The 18314-nt window shown below is 39.6% G+C and overlaps 1 protein-coding gene across 1 annotated transcript in view; it reads right to left on the bottom strand.

Moving 5' to 3' along the window:
* Positions 1-16046, bottom strand: part of LOC127650398 (NACHT, LRR and PYD domains-containing protein 4E-like) — a 40780-nt gene extending 24734 nt beyond the window's left edge. Inside the window, exons 1-6 of the mRNA XM_052135815.1 lie at positions 15887-16046; positions 15387-15467; positions 14613-14720; positions 13062-13224; positions 7963-8167; positions 6028-7798 (exon numbers count right to left, since the gene is read on the bottom strand). Coding sequence (XP_051991775.1) covers positions 6028-7798; positions 7963-8167; positions 13062-13224; positions 14613-14720; positions 15387-15439 — 2300 coding nt within the window. The 5' untranslated portion in view covers positions 15440-15467; positions 15887-16046. The remainder of the gene's footprint in view (positions 1-6027; positions 7799-7962; positions 8168-13061; positions 13225-14612; positions 14721-15386; positions 15468-15886) is intronic.
* Between the last annotated feature and the right edge of the window lie 2268 nt (positions 16047-18314).

Here is an 18314-nt window from a genome sequence, read left to right on the forward strand (position 1 = left end):
CTGCCCAACATGTAATAAGAAGCACCTTTTGATACTGCATGATGTCAATGATCAAAGCAAGCCACCTCAGCAGAGTGCAGTTCCTTCCAGTGCAGTTTTGTATGTTGACCGCCCAACCTCTGGCAGTAAAGTGCTGCTCAAAGTGACTAAGGTTCTGATCAGAAATGGCAACATAGCAATGGAGGCCTATGCAGTATTAGATGATGGATCAGAGCGGACCATCATTCTGCATGATGCAGTGCAGAAATTAAGACTTAAGGGAGAACCAGAGGATCTTGTACTCCGCACGGTGAGACAGGATACCCAAGTCCTTCACGGGGCGGCTGTGACTTTTACTGTATCCCCAACTGTTAATCCCAGTAAAGCCTACAAGATCCGTAACGCCTTCACAGCCAAGGCACTGGGTCTGGCAGAACATACATACCCAGTCAGTGTCCTGCAAAGGAAATTCAAGCATCTTGCTGGGCTACCTCTACAACAGCTGGACAATGTACATCCAGTGCTTCTCATTGGCTCTGATTGCCCCCACCTCATTACACCCATACAGCCAGTCAGACTGGGTCCCCTGGTGGACCGGGCGGCAGTGAGGACACGTCTAGGATGGACACTGCAGGGTCCAGCTCAAGATCTGAACAGTCATCTTACCCCTAAACAATGCCTCTTCTCCTCGCTGCGACCCATCAATGACCTTTTTGCAAATGTAGAGAGATTGTGGCAAATGGATGTTCTGCCTTACCAGAATGAAAAGGTGATCACCAGGTCACATCAAGACAAAGAATCCATTCAACTCCTCCAGGACAACACTGTGAGAATGGACATTGATGGTGTCCAGCGGTATGCTACTCCTTTGCTTCGTGTCAGGAACATGCCTCATCTCTATGCACGTAAGGAAGCTGTCTTACCACAGCTGAGGGGAATTGAAAAACGTCTTGAGAGAGATTCTGATTTAGCTGCTGCATACCAAGAGGAGCTGGCCAAGCTAGTGCAAGCTGGTTATGTAGTGAAGCTAAGCCAGGAGCAGGTGGACAGAACCAGAGAGGCCTGGTATATCCCACACCATATGGTGCAACATAATGGGAAGAATAGGGTGGTCTTTAACTGTTCATTCTCGTACCAAGGGATCAACCTGAACGAGCTCCTACTACCTGGACCAACTCTTGGTCCGTCACTTCTGGCAGTTCTTCTTCGTTTCCGGGAGCACTCTATTGCCATCAGCAGTGACATCCGTGGCATGTTCCATCAGGTACGCCTCTTGCCAAAGGATAGACCACTGCTGAGATACATCTGGAGAGATATGCAAAGAGACAGAGTTCCCGATGTCTACGAATGGCAGGTACTGCCTTTCGGGACTACTTGCAGTCCGTGTTGTGCCTTGTTCGCATTACAGAAGCATGTACTAGATTACAGTCAGCCTGGAGAGGACACACCGGTTTCAGTGGAGAAGTCATTTTATGTGGACAATTGTCTTCAGAGCTTCGCTTCCCATGACATGGCCAAGAATCATGTTGATAAACTCCGTAGTCTTTTAGCATCTGGCGGCTTTGAGCTGCGACAGTGGGCTAGCAATTACCCTTCAGTTATAAGCCATCTGCCAGCTGATATTCAATCTCAGAGCAGCATCCTCTGGCTCTGTGAAGGTCACCATGAGGCCCAGGAATCAACTCTTGGCCTTCATTGGAATGGTCTATCCGACACACTCTCGTATAAACGACGTAAACCCGACTGTCAAGTGCCCACAATGCGAAGCATCTACAAAATCCTTGCAAGCCAATATGATCCTCTTGGCTACATTGTACCATTCACCACTCGAGCTAAGGTGTTGGTACAGAGGTTGTGGGACAGAAAGAGGGAGTGGGATGACCCACGGCTGCCAGAAGACCTACTAATCTCTTGGAAACACTGGGAGAGCGAATTGGAAGACCTGCAGCACATCACTTTGCCCAGGTGTTATTGCAGCAAAGAACTGGACTGCTCCACTAGTATTAGGCAGCTTCATATTTTCTGTGATGCCTCAGAAAAGGCTTATGGATCTGTGGCTTACTTAAGAACCGAGAACCCTCAAGGTAAAGTGGAGGTGGCCTTTGTAACAGCTAGGTCCCGTGTTGCTCCCAAGAAACAACAGAGCATTCCTCGTCTTGAGTTGTGTGCAGCACTCACAGGGGCACAGCTTGCTAAGGTCCTGAAGGCAGAGCTAACATTACCACTCAATAGTGTCACTCTGTGGTCTGACTCCACTACAGTACTGACCTGGCTTTTATCAGAGTCCTGCCGCTTTAAAGTGTTTGTGGGGACCAGAGTGGCAGAGATACAGGACTTAACCGAATCTGACCCCTGGCGTTATGTACAGTCAGGCTACAACCCTGCAGATGCCATTACAAGAGGGAAGTCTCCCTCTGATCTCAACAGAGAGAGCGGATGGAACCAAGGCCCAGCATTCCTCAAACAGACACCAGACAACTGGCCAGAGATGCCACCATTAGCTCACATGAATCAAGACAGTGAGCTAAGAAAGTCAACATTCTGTGGACTGTTAACCTCTTCTCTTTCACTGCCAGATCCTCAGCAATTTCACACCTTCACAGATTACCTAAGGGCCCTTGTACAACCATACAACGGGGCTCTCCATACATCGCAACTGCAGAGGATTATAAAGAAGCCGAGCTCATGGCCCTCAGTCGGATCCAAGCCGAGTCATTTCCTGAAGAGGTGTCCCACTTGAAATCTGACCAACCTCTGCCAAGCAACAGTTGGCTGCTGTGCCTAGCCCCTGAACTAGATACCAGTACAAAACTCATACGTGTTGGTGGGCGTCTCCGACAGATCAGTGAGTTAGAAGAAGATACAATTCATCCCATTGTCCTTGACCCACATCACACGCTCACCAAGCTGATCATCAAAGACTACGATGATCGTTTGCATCACCCTGGACCAGAGAGGGTGTTTGCAGAGCTCAGGAGGAAATACTGGGTATTAAGAGGACGAGCAGCAGTCAGACATCATCAACGCCAATGCACTGAATGCCAAAAATGGCGGGCCAAACCGCATCCCCCAAGAATGGCAGACCTCCCACCAGCCAGGTTGAGAATTCACCAGCCAGTTTTCTATTCAACTGGTATAGATTGCTTCGGCCCGTATCTCATAAAGGTGGGACACAGAAATGAGAAAAGATGGGGGATCATTTTCAAATGTATGACCACCCGCGCAGTGCATATAGATCTCCTCGCAAGTATGGATAGTGATTCATTCCTTATGGCCCTTCGTCGCTTCATTGCTCGGCTGAGGAAACCCTTTGAAATCCTATCAAGATCAAGGAACAAATTTCAAAGGAGGGATAAAGAACTTCGGGATGTCTTTGCAGCTCTTCAGCCTGAGCTCCAGGCTCAACTTGCAAGCCAACAAATTAGGTTCATGTTCAATCCACCCAATGCACCCCATTTTGGTGGATGCTGGGAGCGGGAAATTCGATCTTTGAAAACATCCCTGCAAGTAACCCTCGGAGCACAGACAGTCACTGAAGAAGTATTGCGAACTGTTCTTATTGAAATAGAGGGAATACTTAATGCAAAGCCCATTGGGTACACATCTTCAGACATTGCTGATCCAGATCCAGTTACACCCAACATCCTTTTGATGGGGCGGCGAGATGCCTCACTTCCACAAGTGACATACCAGGATACCGAACTTCTGAGCAGACGGAGATGGAGGCATAGTCAGCTGCTAGCTGATCACTTTTGGAAACAATTCATTCAGAACTACCTACCTAACCTCCAAACCAGACAGAAATGGATGTCAGAGAAGGACAATCTACGAATAGGTGAAACTGTTATGATTGTGGACCAGCAGCTACCTCGTGCGCATTGGCCTGTTGGAAGGATTGTTCAGGTTTACCCGAGAAAAGATAACAGGATCAGATCAGCTGAGATCAAAGTGAAGGACAAAACTTACCTAAGGCCAGTGACCAAAATCATCAGCCTACCTCCTCTGCCTGAGTGACGTACCGATAACTCACCACTTAGTAAGGTTTTTTTTTTTATTATTCAAATTCACATTGTGAATTTGGGGGCGGCTGTAAAAAAGGCCACCCTTCTGAAATGGACTCTTCCAAACTTCCCTGCCTCTGTTCTTGATTTGGACTGTTCCAAACATTCCTGGGGGTTGGAAGCAAGATATTATGGAGAAAGGATGTGTAGATGTGTTCATTAATAGTTAATAATAGTTAAATTAGTCAGAAGTGTTACCAGCTAAGGAATTTGTGGATTATATGTGTGCGTGCAACTAATTGTAAGTACATTTGCATATTTTGTTGCATAATACATTTATGAGAGAGAGTGAAGATTGCTATAGCGGCATTCTGTCTAAATGTTTATATTGATAATTATGTTTGTACATTATCCTATCGCCTAAATGTCATATGATCCTCCCATGTTATTTATCTGTACATTATTTAATGTTATATCTGCATTATAACATGTAGAGTTAAAACGTGTCTCAGGGAACATGTCCGGGCATGTTTATATGGTGGGTTGGACGCATGTGCTGTTAACACTATGTGCGCTAGGCATGTAGTGTGGTAGCATAATAATTTGTATATATAATATTTGCTTTATGACTAGTTCTCTAATGCCTTTTACCATGCTGCTTATATTTATAACCAGTATTTAAGTACTACTTTATAGGTCTAGTACTGTTTATACATCTGTGATTTGTACATTTGTTTATTTATATTTTGTATTGCCTTATGTTTACAGAACCACACACAATAAATCATATACAAGTACACCCTGGTGTGAGACTTAATGTTCTAACCGGACATCCTGTAACCGTTCAATTACTCTGAACCAGAGTCAGAAGTGAAAAGCAGTTTCTTTTTTCAGTATGTGTCATTTGATATTTATATGCATCCCATGAAACATACGCTACCGTTGTCCTCTGTGATTCTGGCCAATCATGAATAAGTTGTGACATCATCAGAGCTCTTGCAGCCACTCTGGAGAAGCTGCGTTGGCAGTGCCAGCCGACTGCTCTTGAATCGCACACAAGGTACTTTAATGGCATACATCACGGTGACGCGGCACTGACGCCATCTTAAGTCAAACAACATTTCTAACCGACATGCACTGCTTCAAGTCAAACTCTGATCGGATCTGATCACACAGCGCTGCATGAAGTTAAACATCTATTGCTTACACTTAGATGAAAACATTACCTACAGATGATAACACAATATTTACCACCAAATTCTCTTTTCCTCCGTGTACAATCTTCTAATTTAACAATAATGTCTCCTCAGTAAATCAGTCAACAAAGATAATCACTTAACATAAAGCCGTCTAAACTAATAATTCATTACCAATCTAAATAAATGTTGATCACTATATTATTCACATCTTAATGCAATTTTATATATTATAGTATAACATCATTTAATACAGTTTTTAGTCAAATCCATTAAAGGATTATCAAAACAGAGCAAAATAAACATTGCAGGAATAAAGGAAGCTACAATATGACAAATAAATTACTAAAGTATAAAACAAATCAAATCCTTAAAATAATAGTAATAATTATTCAGTATTATAATAATAAACTTGACTGAGTCCCCCAATAATAATTCAGTATTGTATCATATTTAACTGGGTTTTTGCACATCATGTTCATTAAAGAAATGTTTTAGTGAAAATATATGCAGGTAAATAATGATTTATTTATGAGGCGGATGGGTATTATTGTATGTGGAAGCATAAATAAAAATGATAAAGTATCAGTATAAAGTAAATAAAGTATCGTTTTGTATTTATTTAGTGGAAAACTGTAGAAAACATGCTTTTGTTATTTTAAATGAGTTTTTTTTTACATTGCATTAAACATTTTGAATCTATTTGGCTACAATGTCTGTTTAAAATGAAAGTAAAACTATAAAAAGTAACACATGAAACCAAACAAACATCAAAATAGTATAAGGGGTTTCAATAACCCTCAGGGGTTTTTAATTTCAATAAAGTGAGTTTAAAACACTAAATTACTCACTCAGCTTTTCTGGATGCTTTGATCACCGGCAGCAGTCTCAGAAGACATTCATGTGATGGATCATATTTCCTCAGATTAAACTGATCCAGCTCCTCTTCTGAGTTCAGCAACACAAACACCAGAGCTGACCACTGAGCAGGAGATAGACGGACTCCAGAGAGACGATTGATATCTCTTCTGCTCACGTATGTTTGTACTTCCTGCACTAGAGAATGATCATTGAGTTCATTCAGACAGTGGAACAGATTGATGGATTTCTCTGGAGAGGGATTCTCCCTGATCTTCATCTTAATGTACTCAACTATTTCCTGTTTGTTGTCAGAGCTGCTTCCTGTCTGTGTCAGTAGGTCTCGTAAGATTGTCTGATTGGACTTCAATGAGAGACCCAGAAGGAATCGAAGGAAAAGGTCCAGGTGTCCGTTCTCACTCTGTAAGGCCTTGTCCACTTCACTCTTCAGGAGATCACTCATAGATGACCTAAACATACTGAAGAGACCTGATTTCTGTCGATAAAAGGAAATAAAAGCATACAGCGCAGCGAGAAACTCCTGAATGCTCAGATGCACAAAGCTGAACACCTTCCCCAGGTGCAGTCCAAACTCCTCTCTGAAGATTTGGGTACAAACTCCCGAGTACACTGACGCTTCTCTGACATCAATGCCACACTCTCTCAGGTCCTCCTCATAGAAGATCAGGTTCCCTTTTTCCAGCTGTTGAAAAGCCAGTTTTCCCAGAGACAGAATCCTCTTTCTAGCCTGCTGAAGATCCACCTCACATTTCCCATCATACTTCTGGCTCTTCAGTTTGCTCTGAAAGATCAGGAAGTGTGTGAACATTTGAGTGAGAGTCTTGGGGATCTCTGCACTCTCTGCTTCATTCAACAGTCTCTGGAGAACAGTGGCTGAAATCCAACAGAAGACTGGTATGTGACACATGATGTAGAGGCTTCTTGATGATTTCATGTGTGTGATGATTCTGTTGGCCAGACGCTCATCTTTTATTCTCTTCCTGAAATACTCGTCCTTCTGAGGGTCATTGAAGCCTCGTACATCTGTGAGCTGGTCAACACACTCAGGAGGAATCTGATTGGCTGCTGCTGGTCGAGAGGTGATCCAGAGCAGAGCAGAAGGAAGCAGATTCCCCTTGATGAGGCTGGTCAGCAGCACATCCACTGAGGCCGATTCTGTCACATCACACAAAATATAATTGTTCTGGAAATCTAGAGGAAGTCGACACTCATCCAGACCATCAAAAATGAAAATGACTTTGTAGTCATCAAGGAATGTTTTCAATTCTCTCAGTTCTTTTGTATCTGTGAAAAACTGATGAAGAAGATTCATCAGACTGATATTTTTGTCCTTCATCAGATTGAGCTCTCTGAAAGGAAGTGGAAATATGAAGTGAACATCCTGATTTGCTTTTCCTTCAGTCCAGTCCACAATGAACTTCTGCACAGAGACAGTTTTCCCAATTCCAGCAACTCCTTTAGTCAGCACAGTTCTGATGGCTTTGTCTTGTCCAGGTAAGGCATTAAAGATGTCATTGCATTTGATTGGTGTTTCCTGTGTCTCTGCTCTCCTGGATGCTGTCTCAATCTGTCTCACCTCATGTTCATTATTGATCTCTGCACTCCCTCCCTCTGTGATGTACAGCTCTGTGTAGATCTCATTCACAAGTGTTGAGCTGCTTTGATTTGACATTCCTTCAGTAATTCTCTGGAATTTCTCTTTTAGTTTTGTTTTGAGTTTTTGTTGATGCACAGAAATCAGTTCTGATGTAAAGAGGAAAAGAAATGGGAATTATAATTGATGTTGATGTTTAATGGTCATTAGACATGAAGTTTATTTTCTTTCACTAATATTGAGTGAATCCAGACACTGTGTGTTTCCTCTGAAGGTGACGTGATGTAATAGTGACGTGAGTGCAAGCTCTTACTGGTTTGAAGTGTGTTAGCGAGGTCTGTCTGCTTCATCTTCTTCAGGACGTGCAGTATGATCTTCAGAAACCCCTCTCTGACTCTGCTCTGACCTTCATCATCCTCCTCCTCTCTCTCAGAGCATGCTGGGGAATCTGAGATCAGTAGTCTCTTGAAACTCTTCAGCTCTTTCTTCATCAGAGAGATGATTTTGTGCTCAAGTTCCTGAAATCAGTGAACATTCAAACAACAAACTTCATTCAGTAACAGAGAGGAACTGAAGGATCAGTGGACAAGAATCACCACTCATTTTATTTGTGCTTTAGTTGTCTTGAATTCATCATTTAGTGTGTGTGTGTGTGTGTGTGTGTGTGTGTGTGTGTGTGTGTGTGTGTGTGAGCGTGTATTTATCACTTTGTGGGGAACAAATGTCCCCATAAGGATAGTAAAACCCGAAATTTTTGACCTTGTTGGGACATTTTGTCGGTCCCCATGAGGAAAACAGCTTATAAATCATACTAAATTATGTTTTTTGAAAATGTAAAAATGCAGAAAGTTTTCTGTGAGGGTTAGGTTTAGGGGTAGGGTTAGGTTTAGGAGATAGAATATAAAGTTTGTACAGTATAAAAACCATTATGTCTATGGAAAGTCCCCATAAAACATGGAAACACTACGTGTGTGTGTGTGTGTGTGTGTGTGTGTGTGTGTGTTATTAAGATGAGGGTGAAGCTGTAAAGCTTCCTAAAGTGTATGAGAGAGACATGACAGTGTATATTTAAAAAAACAGCCTATAAGGTATAAGTGTGGCTCTCTCTCTCTCTCTCTCTCTCTCTCTCTCTCTCTCTGTCTCTCTCTGCGCATGTGTGGAGTGACTGGGAGGACCGTGTGAGTGTTCGAGTTAGTGGCGGCGTGTTTGAGTGAGTTTTTTCCCTTTTTTCCCTATTTCTTTAATAATTTAGTTTTGTTTTGTAGTTAGCTGTTAGGGGTTGTGGTAATGTCAGCAGACTCTGACGGATTTGGTGCCTTAACAGCCCGGAACGGCTGTAAATGTATACCAGATGACTCGATCACAGTTGAAGATTGCTTGACAGCTGTTAGTAGTGAAATAGGTGCGCGGAACATTCTGTCAGCATCTAGAATGAATAAAGCTGTCGTTGTGTTTGTGAAAGAAGAGTCTATGGTTCATCATTTAGTAGACGTTGGCTTATCTGTTGGTGATGTTTTTCTGCCTGTTTTACCACTGTCGAGCCCTTCTAAAAAGGTAACTCTTTCCAATGTGCCGCCTTTTATTTCCAATGATTCACTTGAGCGTTTACTTGGCCGTTATGGCAAAATACTGATGCCGATTAAAATGATCCCCCTCGGTGTGAAAAATCTAAATTTGAAACATGTGATGTCCTTCAGACGTCAAACTTTTATGATTTTGAATGCCGAATTTCAAAATTTAGATGTTTCCGTGAAATTGACTTTGTCAGGTAGAGATTATAAAATTTTTATCAGCACGGATTCAATGAAATGTTTCTCTTGTGGTATTTTTAGTCACACAAAACAAAAATGTCCATCTAATAAGGTGACTGAACAAAATGAGACTGAACCTAATATACCTTTGGAGCAAGTGGCTTCTACTTCGGAAAATATTAATCAGGATGTAGGTAAAATATCCGATCTGGCTGTATTGGATTCCTTGTCTAAAGATGAAGAAAATCCGAAAGTGCACGCAGTTAACAGTCATGCTGTGGATGCAGAAAAGTGTTTAGTGAATACTAGTGAGTGTGATAATGTCAGCAGTGGGGCTGAGATCGCCGCTGTGGGAACCAGTGACCCAGCGCACTCGCGGGAGCCAGATGAGCTCGCGGAGGCCGGAGAGTTACGGGATTCGCGAGCGTCTGTTGGCCTGTCACTGAGTGATGTGGACCAGCTCACCGAGAGAGGTGACACTCAGTCTGAAAATATCGATTCTGATATTGTAGATTATCTCACTGATGTTAGTTCACAAGGAAGTTCTGCAGAAAAACAATCCAGCCTTCAAATGAAGCCACCTTATTATACAGTGCAACAAATTAATGATTTCCTTGACAGCACTTTCAATCAGCAAAAACCAAGATTAAACAAGCATTTCTCTGATTTGCACCTTTTTGTTGATTCTTGTGTTATGGCCATGAGAAAAGCCTCATTGGAGGAGCTTGATCAGCAAAAACGGTATAGACTCAAGAAACATGTGAGCGCTGTTAAAAAAAGACTGAAAATTTGTTACAAGAGATACTAATAGAGCCATGTTTATTAACAGGGTGATATTTTGGGATGTTTTTTTCTTTCCTTTCCTCATGACAACCTTAAACATTGGAACTTTTAATATTAATGGTTGTCGGGGTGTAGAAAAGAGAGCGGCTTTATTTGATTATTTGCACTTAAAGAAAGCAGATGTGATCTTATTACAGGAAACACATTCAGTCAGGACAGTCCTTTATCATTTGGAGAACTTTCTGAAGCGGTTCAGGAGATGTGTTCTGGGAAATCACCTGGGTTGGATGGACTTTCAGCAGAGTTTTTCAAGTCTTTCTGGAATTTAATTGGACAAGACCTATATGGTGTTTTTCTTGAATGTATTGAGCAAGGAACTCTCCCTTTGAGTTGTCAAAGGGCAATTTTAACACTAATCCCAAAAAAGGGTGATCTTGGGTGTCTAAAGAACTGGCGTCCGGTATCATTGATCTGTGCTGATTTTAAGATATTGTCAAAAGCATTGACTAATCGACTTAAAAAATTTATGGCATCAGTCATTCATAATGATCAAACATTTTGTATTCCTAAAAGGTTGATTTTTGACATTCTCTTTTTGTTGAGAGATACTATTACTGTTGCAAAAATGCATAATTTGGATATTGGGTTTCTTTCACTAGACCAAGATAAGGCGTTTGACAGGGTGGACCATCAATATATATTTAAGACCCTGGAAGCTTTTGGTTTTGGTCCTTATTTTGTTTCTCTCATCAAAATGTTATATAATTAAATTTACAGCATGTTAAGACTTAATGGTTCCCTAACTAGGCCTTTTTCTGTAACCAGGGGAATAAGGCAGGGGTGCCCTCTTTCAGGTCTCCTGTATGCAATATCTATTGAGCCTCTCCTAGCTTCACTTAGGAGGCAACTACATGGTGTTAATATTCCCAGTTTCCCCAGAGTAGATCCAGATAAACTTACAGCTTACGCAGATGACATAACAGTAGTTATAAAAGACTCGGAAGATGTTTCAAAATTGATATCTTCTTTAGATAGATTTTGAAAAGCTTCATCTGCATGTATTAACTGGGGGAAATGTGCATCCTTGCTGTTGGGAGGATGGCAGGGTGGAGGACCTCCCCAGCTCCCACCGCAATGTAGATGGGCCTGAGATGGCTTTAGAGTCCTTGGTCTTTACTTTGGGACTAATGGTTACACAGAAAATAATTGGGAAGGGCTTTTTGATCGGGTGATTCTTAGAATTCAGAAGTGGCGATGGATTCTTCCACAACTCTCTTATAGAGGGAGAGCTTTGGTTATAAACAACTTGGCAGCTTCAATGCTATGGCATAAATGTACTGTGTTGGATCCTCCCAAAGAATTACTTATTGGTGTTCAAAAAGCATTTGTTAATTTTTTTGGGGATGGTTGCCATTGGCTTCCTCCAGGTGTCCTGTATCTCCCTGTGGCAGAAGGAGGGCAGGGACTAATACATTTAGAATCTAAGATTATGGCAATGAGATTGCATACACTGCAAAAACTCTTGTACTGTTCAGATCATGTGCCTTGGGTTTCTATTGGTCTTCATATACTCAAGAGTCTTGGAGGAATTGGTCTTGACAAGCAGTTGTTCCTAATGCAGAAATCCTTTGTGGAGAAGACGCATTTTTTGCCTTTCAGTTTTTATGGATTAATGTTTAAATCATGGGATTGTTTTAAACTGCTAAGAAAAGAGGATGAGCATTATGGTATTGCAGAACCTCTTTTTTTAATCCTCTTTTTGAAGTGTCATATAATATGTCCTCATATTTAATCACAAAATTTTTGAATGCTGGCATTACGAAAGTAATGGACTTGATTGATTTAACAAAAGGCCAGTGGCAAACTGAACATGAACTTGCTAATCAAGTTGGGCTAACTTCGGTTAGAATTGTGGAGGGATTAGTTAGGAATCTTAAGGCCTCTTTTCCTCCGATGTTGATTTCTTTTATAAATAATGTTCTTCTGAATGGTTTTATTCGTCAGACATTTCCTGAATTTAAGGTGGTTCTTAAAGATTGGGAATCAGTTGATGATACTTACTGAAAGGGTACAGGGATTTGGTATTTCATTGTATTGAGAAAAAAATGTTATATCATATTTGTGTGAAGTCTGTACATCTTGGGCAATTGAAACAAAGACTGGACACTAAATGGAGGACTTTGCTTTCTATTTCTGATGAGGTATATCCATCCTGGAGATTACTGTACAAACCCCCTATCTCTAAGAGATGTGGGGACCTTCAGTGGAGGTTATTGCATTGTATTATTGCCTCAAACTCTTTTATTTCAAAGCTTAATGTAACTGTTTTACTGTTATGTCCTTTTTGTAATGCAATTGACACTGTTTTTCATATGTTTTGTGAGTGTCTTAGACTCTGTTCATTGTTTGAATTGTTGGGAGAAATCATTGTAAAATTGGGTTTCTCGTATACCAATAGTCTATTTATATTGGGATGCCGATATAGGAAGTCTTGGCAGCAACAGTGTACACTTGCCAATTTTTAAGACACATCAGTGCAAGAATGCTGGAGAGGATATAAGCATGGTGCCCCTTTTTAAGTCTTTGGTGAAGTCAAGAGTGGTCATTGAATACACCTATTATCGGAACACTAACAATATCTCTTATTTTGAATGGAGATGGGGTGTTGGAGCGGTTCTGGTGACTATAAGTGAATCAGGGAATCTGGTATTTAATTGGTGATAAGATTTGTTTTTTGTTTTTATTTGTTTTCTTTTGGATTGTTTTCTTAGTGTTTTTGTAAATTAAAGTGTGTTAAAAGTCAAAAAGTCTCTCTCTCTCTCTCTCTCTCTCTCTCTCTCTCTCTCTCTCTCTCTCTCTCTCACACACACACACACACCTCAAAAATGGAGTCCAATGGCACTTTCCCAGTAGTTGACTCTGATGCATCTTGTTTTTTTCTGTATTTGATCAAAGACTCTCCTGAACTGAAGTTAACTGGTTGTTCTATTGACCCGGAAATGGAAACACAGCTGGGTTCAGGAGATTCTCCATGAATGACACTAAAACAGCAATTAAACAGAGTTTAGTTCATTTGTTTTTATTAGTAATCTGAAAAACATAATTTCAACATTCAGTGCAATAAAACACATTTAATGATGTGTCTTATATATTATATGTCACATGAGAACTTGCAATGTCACTAACATCAACATAAGTTCTCACATAAACACTCGAGCCGCTGTGAACAAACATCTCTCACAGCACTCATGAATGCACAACAGACGTCAAGATTTACAGTGAAAAATTACACATTTATACTTTTATTTTAAGTTTTAAAAGTGAGTCACTCTCCACTGCCATTGTATTAACAAGACCACTCACCATATTCATTAAAACATCTGCTTTTGTGTCTTCTGCATAAGGGTGAGTGAATTATGACACAATTTTCATTTTTAATGAACTGAGAAATCCTGAAGCTGCAGTGAGGACGTGTGTTTTATTTGATCATTCAGAACACAAAACACGACATAACGGGACATTACAAGCAGGGGCGGGATTACGATTTCTGAGGCCCCGAGCAACCGATCAACCCGGGGCCCCATTCTGAAAATAGTTGCTAAGATTAAAATGTTTAAAACTATGTAAAATGTATTTTAAATCATAATTTAAAATAAATAAATATAATCATTTGTAGCCAAGTACATTCAAAATGCTTAATGAAATAAAAATCTAGTTAACTTTAATGAATGTATTTAGTATGAAAGCAAAGACAAAATGATCCACGGTTTATTCCTCAGATACTGCTGTTGTGCTGACTATATTAAGAGTATTGACAGTGTGTTCTCAGGATGGAGACATGTGTGAAAATGATTGTAAAAACTGTAACATTTTAATGATATTGCTGCATCTCTGTCTTGTACCCACTTTATAAACTCTCTGATCTTACGTGGATTGTGTTCATAAAATACAGTATTTGCTGTCTTTGCATTTAAACTCATGTGAGTCCTCTAAACATCATGATCAATTGTTCACAGCTGCCATCAACAGCTTTAAAGTATCTAATAATAACTCATACTGAGCAAGTATTTTATTGGGTGCATTATACAGACTGTTCGAGCGTTTTGGGTGTTGCATAACATGCAGGATTTGAACAAATGTTCATTACACAAGTAGATGTACATGACAATAAGATTGACTCATCAGTATTGTTCCAACGGTCATCATTTGTTTTAACAGTCATGATGTGTGAATATTACGCAGTGATTTTAAACAAATGTACACATCACATGTGCTGTATATATGCATGATAGTGGCATATAATCAGTATTGGACCAATTGATAACATTTGTTTTAACTGTTATGTTATTTTATACACTGGATTCTTTCTAATCGTCCCTCAGACTGTGGTGTACACGTTCATACTGTCAGTCAACATGAGAGTCCTCACCTCACATCAGCACAAGGGGCTCCTGAACTGAATTTAAGTGGATGATTCATTGACCAGTCACTCTTCATGGACACACAGCTGGATTCAGGAGATTCTCCATGAATGACACTAAAACACAACAGCAATTAAACACTGTTTTAAAAACTACAAACTCTCACAAACACTCTTTTCCTCTCATCAGTTTCTCAGTTTTACTCTTCCCAATATTTCTCTCTTCTTCAAGGGGGTAACATGTTCTTTTCCAGTGTTTTCAGTGTCATGTTGTCATTGAAATCAATATTTATTATTTTAGCAGTGGTCACTTAGAGAAAATGAGTGACCACTGCTATCAACCCTAAGTGGTGGTGTGCTAATAAATCCATGCTTCAGTTCAACTCACTTGAAGAGGTTCAAATGACCATTTATTATTTATTAATAAATGCACAGAATTGATGTACACTATACAATGCAATGTGCTGCTTTCTGAAAAAATGTTTTCACAAGAATTAAATAATCAAATTCACATTTACAGGAGAAACATACACACAAATGACCTTTGACCCCAATCCTAAATAATGTACATTTCTCCAGTTCTGTCTGTGACTGAATCAAACCGGTCTCACTGTAGTCATCTGACTGTAGATCTCACGTTACCCTAAAGCTGTTTTCACATGTTTATACTTGAGATAATCCAGTCTGTTCTCATTTCTCCTCAGTGTTTTTATACTGTAGTGTTGTGCAGCATATCAGAAATATCTATCAGTGTATTTTATTAAAGCATTGAAATCCTCTGACCTCTTGACCTTCCCTGTGTCTGTCTGTCCACTGAGATCCTTTGTGGAGTCCATGACATCATCTGAACAGTCCACTGAACACCTGTCAACAAACGGGACATCATCTATATTTGTGACGTGTTTATTTGTTCAATACTGACACATATTTGTTTTTATTTGTCCTCTAGAATATTCCATTAGAAATGAATCAATGAGGTTCAATTGCAGACTGTCAGCTTTTATGACATGTTAAACACCAGCATAAAGAGAAAACATCAGAAGACTCAACAGAAGAAAACAAAGCAACGTTTCAAGTCAATAGAAGAAATAACATTTCAGTGCCAAAGAAACTGAACACATACTGACAATTCAGATAAAAGAGCAAAAGTCTCAGTATCTGTTTGTTCTGCTGTGATTAATACTTAGATATCTGTTAGATGTCTTACTGTAGCTGATAGTTTGAAAGGTTTATTATTGTTGTCTTGTGAGTTTTGGTTTGTTTAGCAGCAGTTCAGTACTCACCTGTCAAGAACTGTTGATGTTCCTCTTTACTGACTAGAATATCACCTACAAAATACTTCACAATTAATTTATTGATTGTTTCAGACGATTCAGTGGAACAAAAACTGTCAAACTTTTTCTCTGTTTCTCTCGTCGTGTAATTTCCTGCTCTTTTCACAAAATTTATCCTGTTTTACTAGTTTATCTTTCACCTGAGGAGGAGGAGTCTGAAAAGAGACAAACAACTATTAAAGGTGCAGCAGGTGTTTCATGCACTTAAAGGGATAGTTGAGCCAAAATTACAAATCTGTCATCATTTTCTCACCCTCATGTTGTTCTAAACCTGTATGTCTTTCTTTCTTCAGTGGAACACAAATGATTTTATTCAACATTCACTTTCATTAATGGGGAAAAAGATTCAGTGACTGAGGCCTAACATCTCATTTTGTGTTCCACATTTTAAATGGGTTTGGTTCAACATGAGGGTGTGTAAATGATGACAAACCGTTCACTTTCACTGAACTATCCCTTTAAAGCTTATAAAGTGCAGTGATAATGTGTGAGATGTGTAAATTCAACACCGGCTATTCCTTACAAACCTTCTAATGTGACTGTACTGATGTGTGTCTGTGTGTCATTTATTTGACTCATTACAGCCATAAACAGGCGAATCTCTCCTCAACATTCATATTAAATCATCGTCTCTTACACAAATGATCTCTTCAGTAACTCAATCACTTTGGCTGCTCACCAGTAATTTCAGTGTCAGACCCAAGATCTCAACAAAACTGCAAAGTCTTTGTGACGGATGACTTTGTTTTCTCTGCACAATAATCTGAGATAGGAGAAAGTATTTTAACATCAAAGTAATTACACACTTGTGCTTTAAACAAAGTTCATGAAAATATAATTTGTCTTTTGTCTTTAAAGTGGAAATTTCACTGAACATGTTCATTTTAGGACAGCAGATTAGGAATGTGGAAATGAAGCCCTGTGAAACTCTTAGGCTTTACTTGGATTGTTCTGGGAAAAGATTCCCAAAAAAACTTCCAGTGTAAAAACAGTGTCATCTGCTGGTTAGTACGAAATAAAGCAGCAAAAAACCTGATGATGAAGCACCAATCATACACCTCACTGATGTAGTTTCAATGTTACATGCACAAATAAAAGCCTAACAAGTGTGTGTGTGTTGATTTTACCCATTAAAGCATCGCCAATATGATAAATGCCAATATGAACCTATATAATTCAATATTATGTAATGCTGTAGAATAATGTATAGAAATATTGCTAACAGATCAGAATATGACAAGTATTTGGGCTGCAATTATTATTATTCTCTATACTTGTATGACAGGGTATTTCATAATGTAATTGAATAAGTATGAAGTTTGAAATGGACAAACTGATGTGAATATGTGAATAAGAACATGTGTGATGGGATCATCTGTTTATTAACTATATGCTTATGAAATGTGGCTTGTGTAACTGTGGGAATGGCAGAAGGGGGATAGAGCTGTTTGACTGTGTTGGGGCTGAGTCTATTTCTTCTCTTTGACAGCACTTAACCTGTTTTAAAGAACACTCTCTCACAGGGTACAGAGGAGGCCGACGCACATAGAAACTGCAGTGCCAAAGTGTATAGATGTGTTACATAAGTATTTGTATTGTCCAATATCCAAGTGGATCTTTGGCTCTTTGAATGTTTGTCGGTATCTATCAACTTCGACTATTGCATCAGCTGTGGTATTTGAGCTTTATTTGCTCTTGTCCACAGCACTGTCCAACAGGAACCACAAGTTTCCATCTAAGAAATATGAAGGGAAAGAACTTGAATGGCAGTGACTTTACATGTACATTGACTGAATACATCATACACCAAAATTCAACATCTATTTACTTATTTAAAAACATTTATAAATTCAAAAACATTAATAAATGAATACTTGAACTTGTAGTAGGCTATTGAGTTGAGTACGGTGGTTCTGTTGAAAGAGCGCTTGTCGATGTCGATGGTATTTGGTCCTGTTGATTTGGCACATTCTGCTTTTAGCCATTTGACAGCCTCAGTCATTTATTCTGGTTGAGGAAACCCAAGGTTTTAAGCCTTGGGTCCACAAAAGTTGCCATGGTCATAATGCTTCGTGACTCCACATTCCAGATGTGTTCCCTCAGATGCCTGATGAGGTTTTCAGTTAATTCTTTTGAGATGTCCATGGTTAACCAATGAAATAAAAAATGGGTTACTCAAAGCTGTAATAAAAACATACAGTATATACATATAAACAATATTATATTTAAAAAAATATACTGCATTCAATTATTTATACATGTAGGAATTTTAGCTGATCATTGGTTAAAAGGGGGAATAATGATCTAATTTCTAGGGAATAACATTTAACACCCAATCAATGTAGTTGTCCACCAATATGGCGAACTTGCGATTTTA

Source organism: Xyrauchen texanus, chromosome 10 (genome assembly GCF_025860055.1).
Source record: "Xyrauchen texanus isolate HMW12.3.18 chromosome 10, RBS_HiC_50CHRs, whole genome shotgun sequence".
NCBI lineage: Eukaryota > Metazoa > Chordata > Actinopteri > Cypriniformes > Catostomidae > Xyrauchen > Xyrauchen texanus.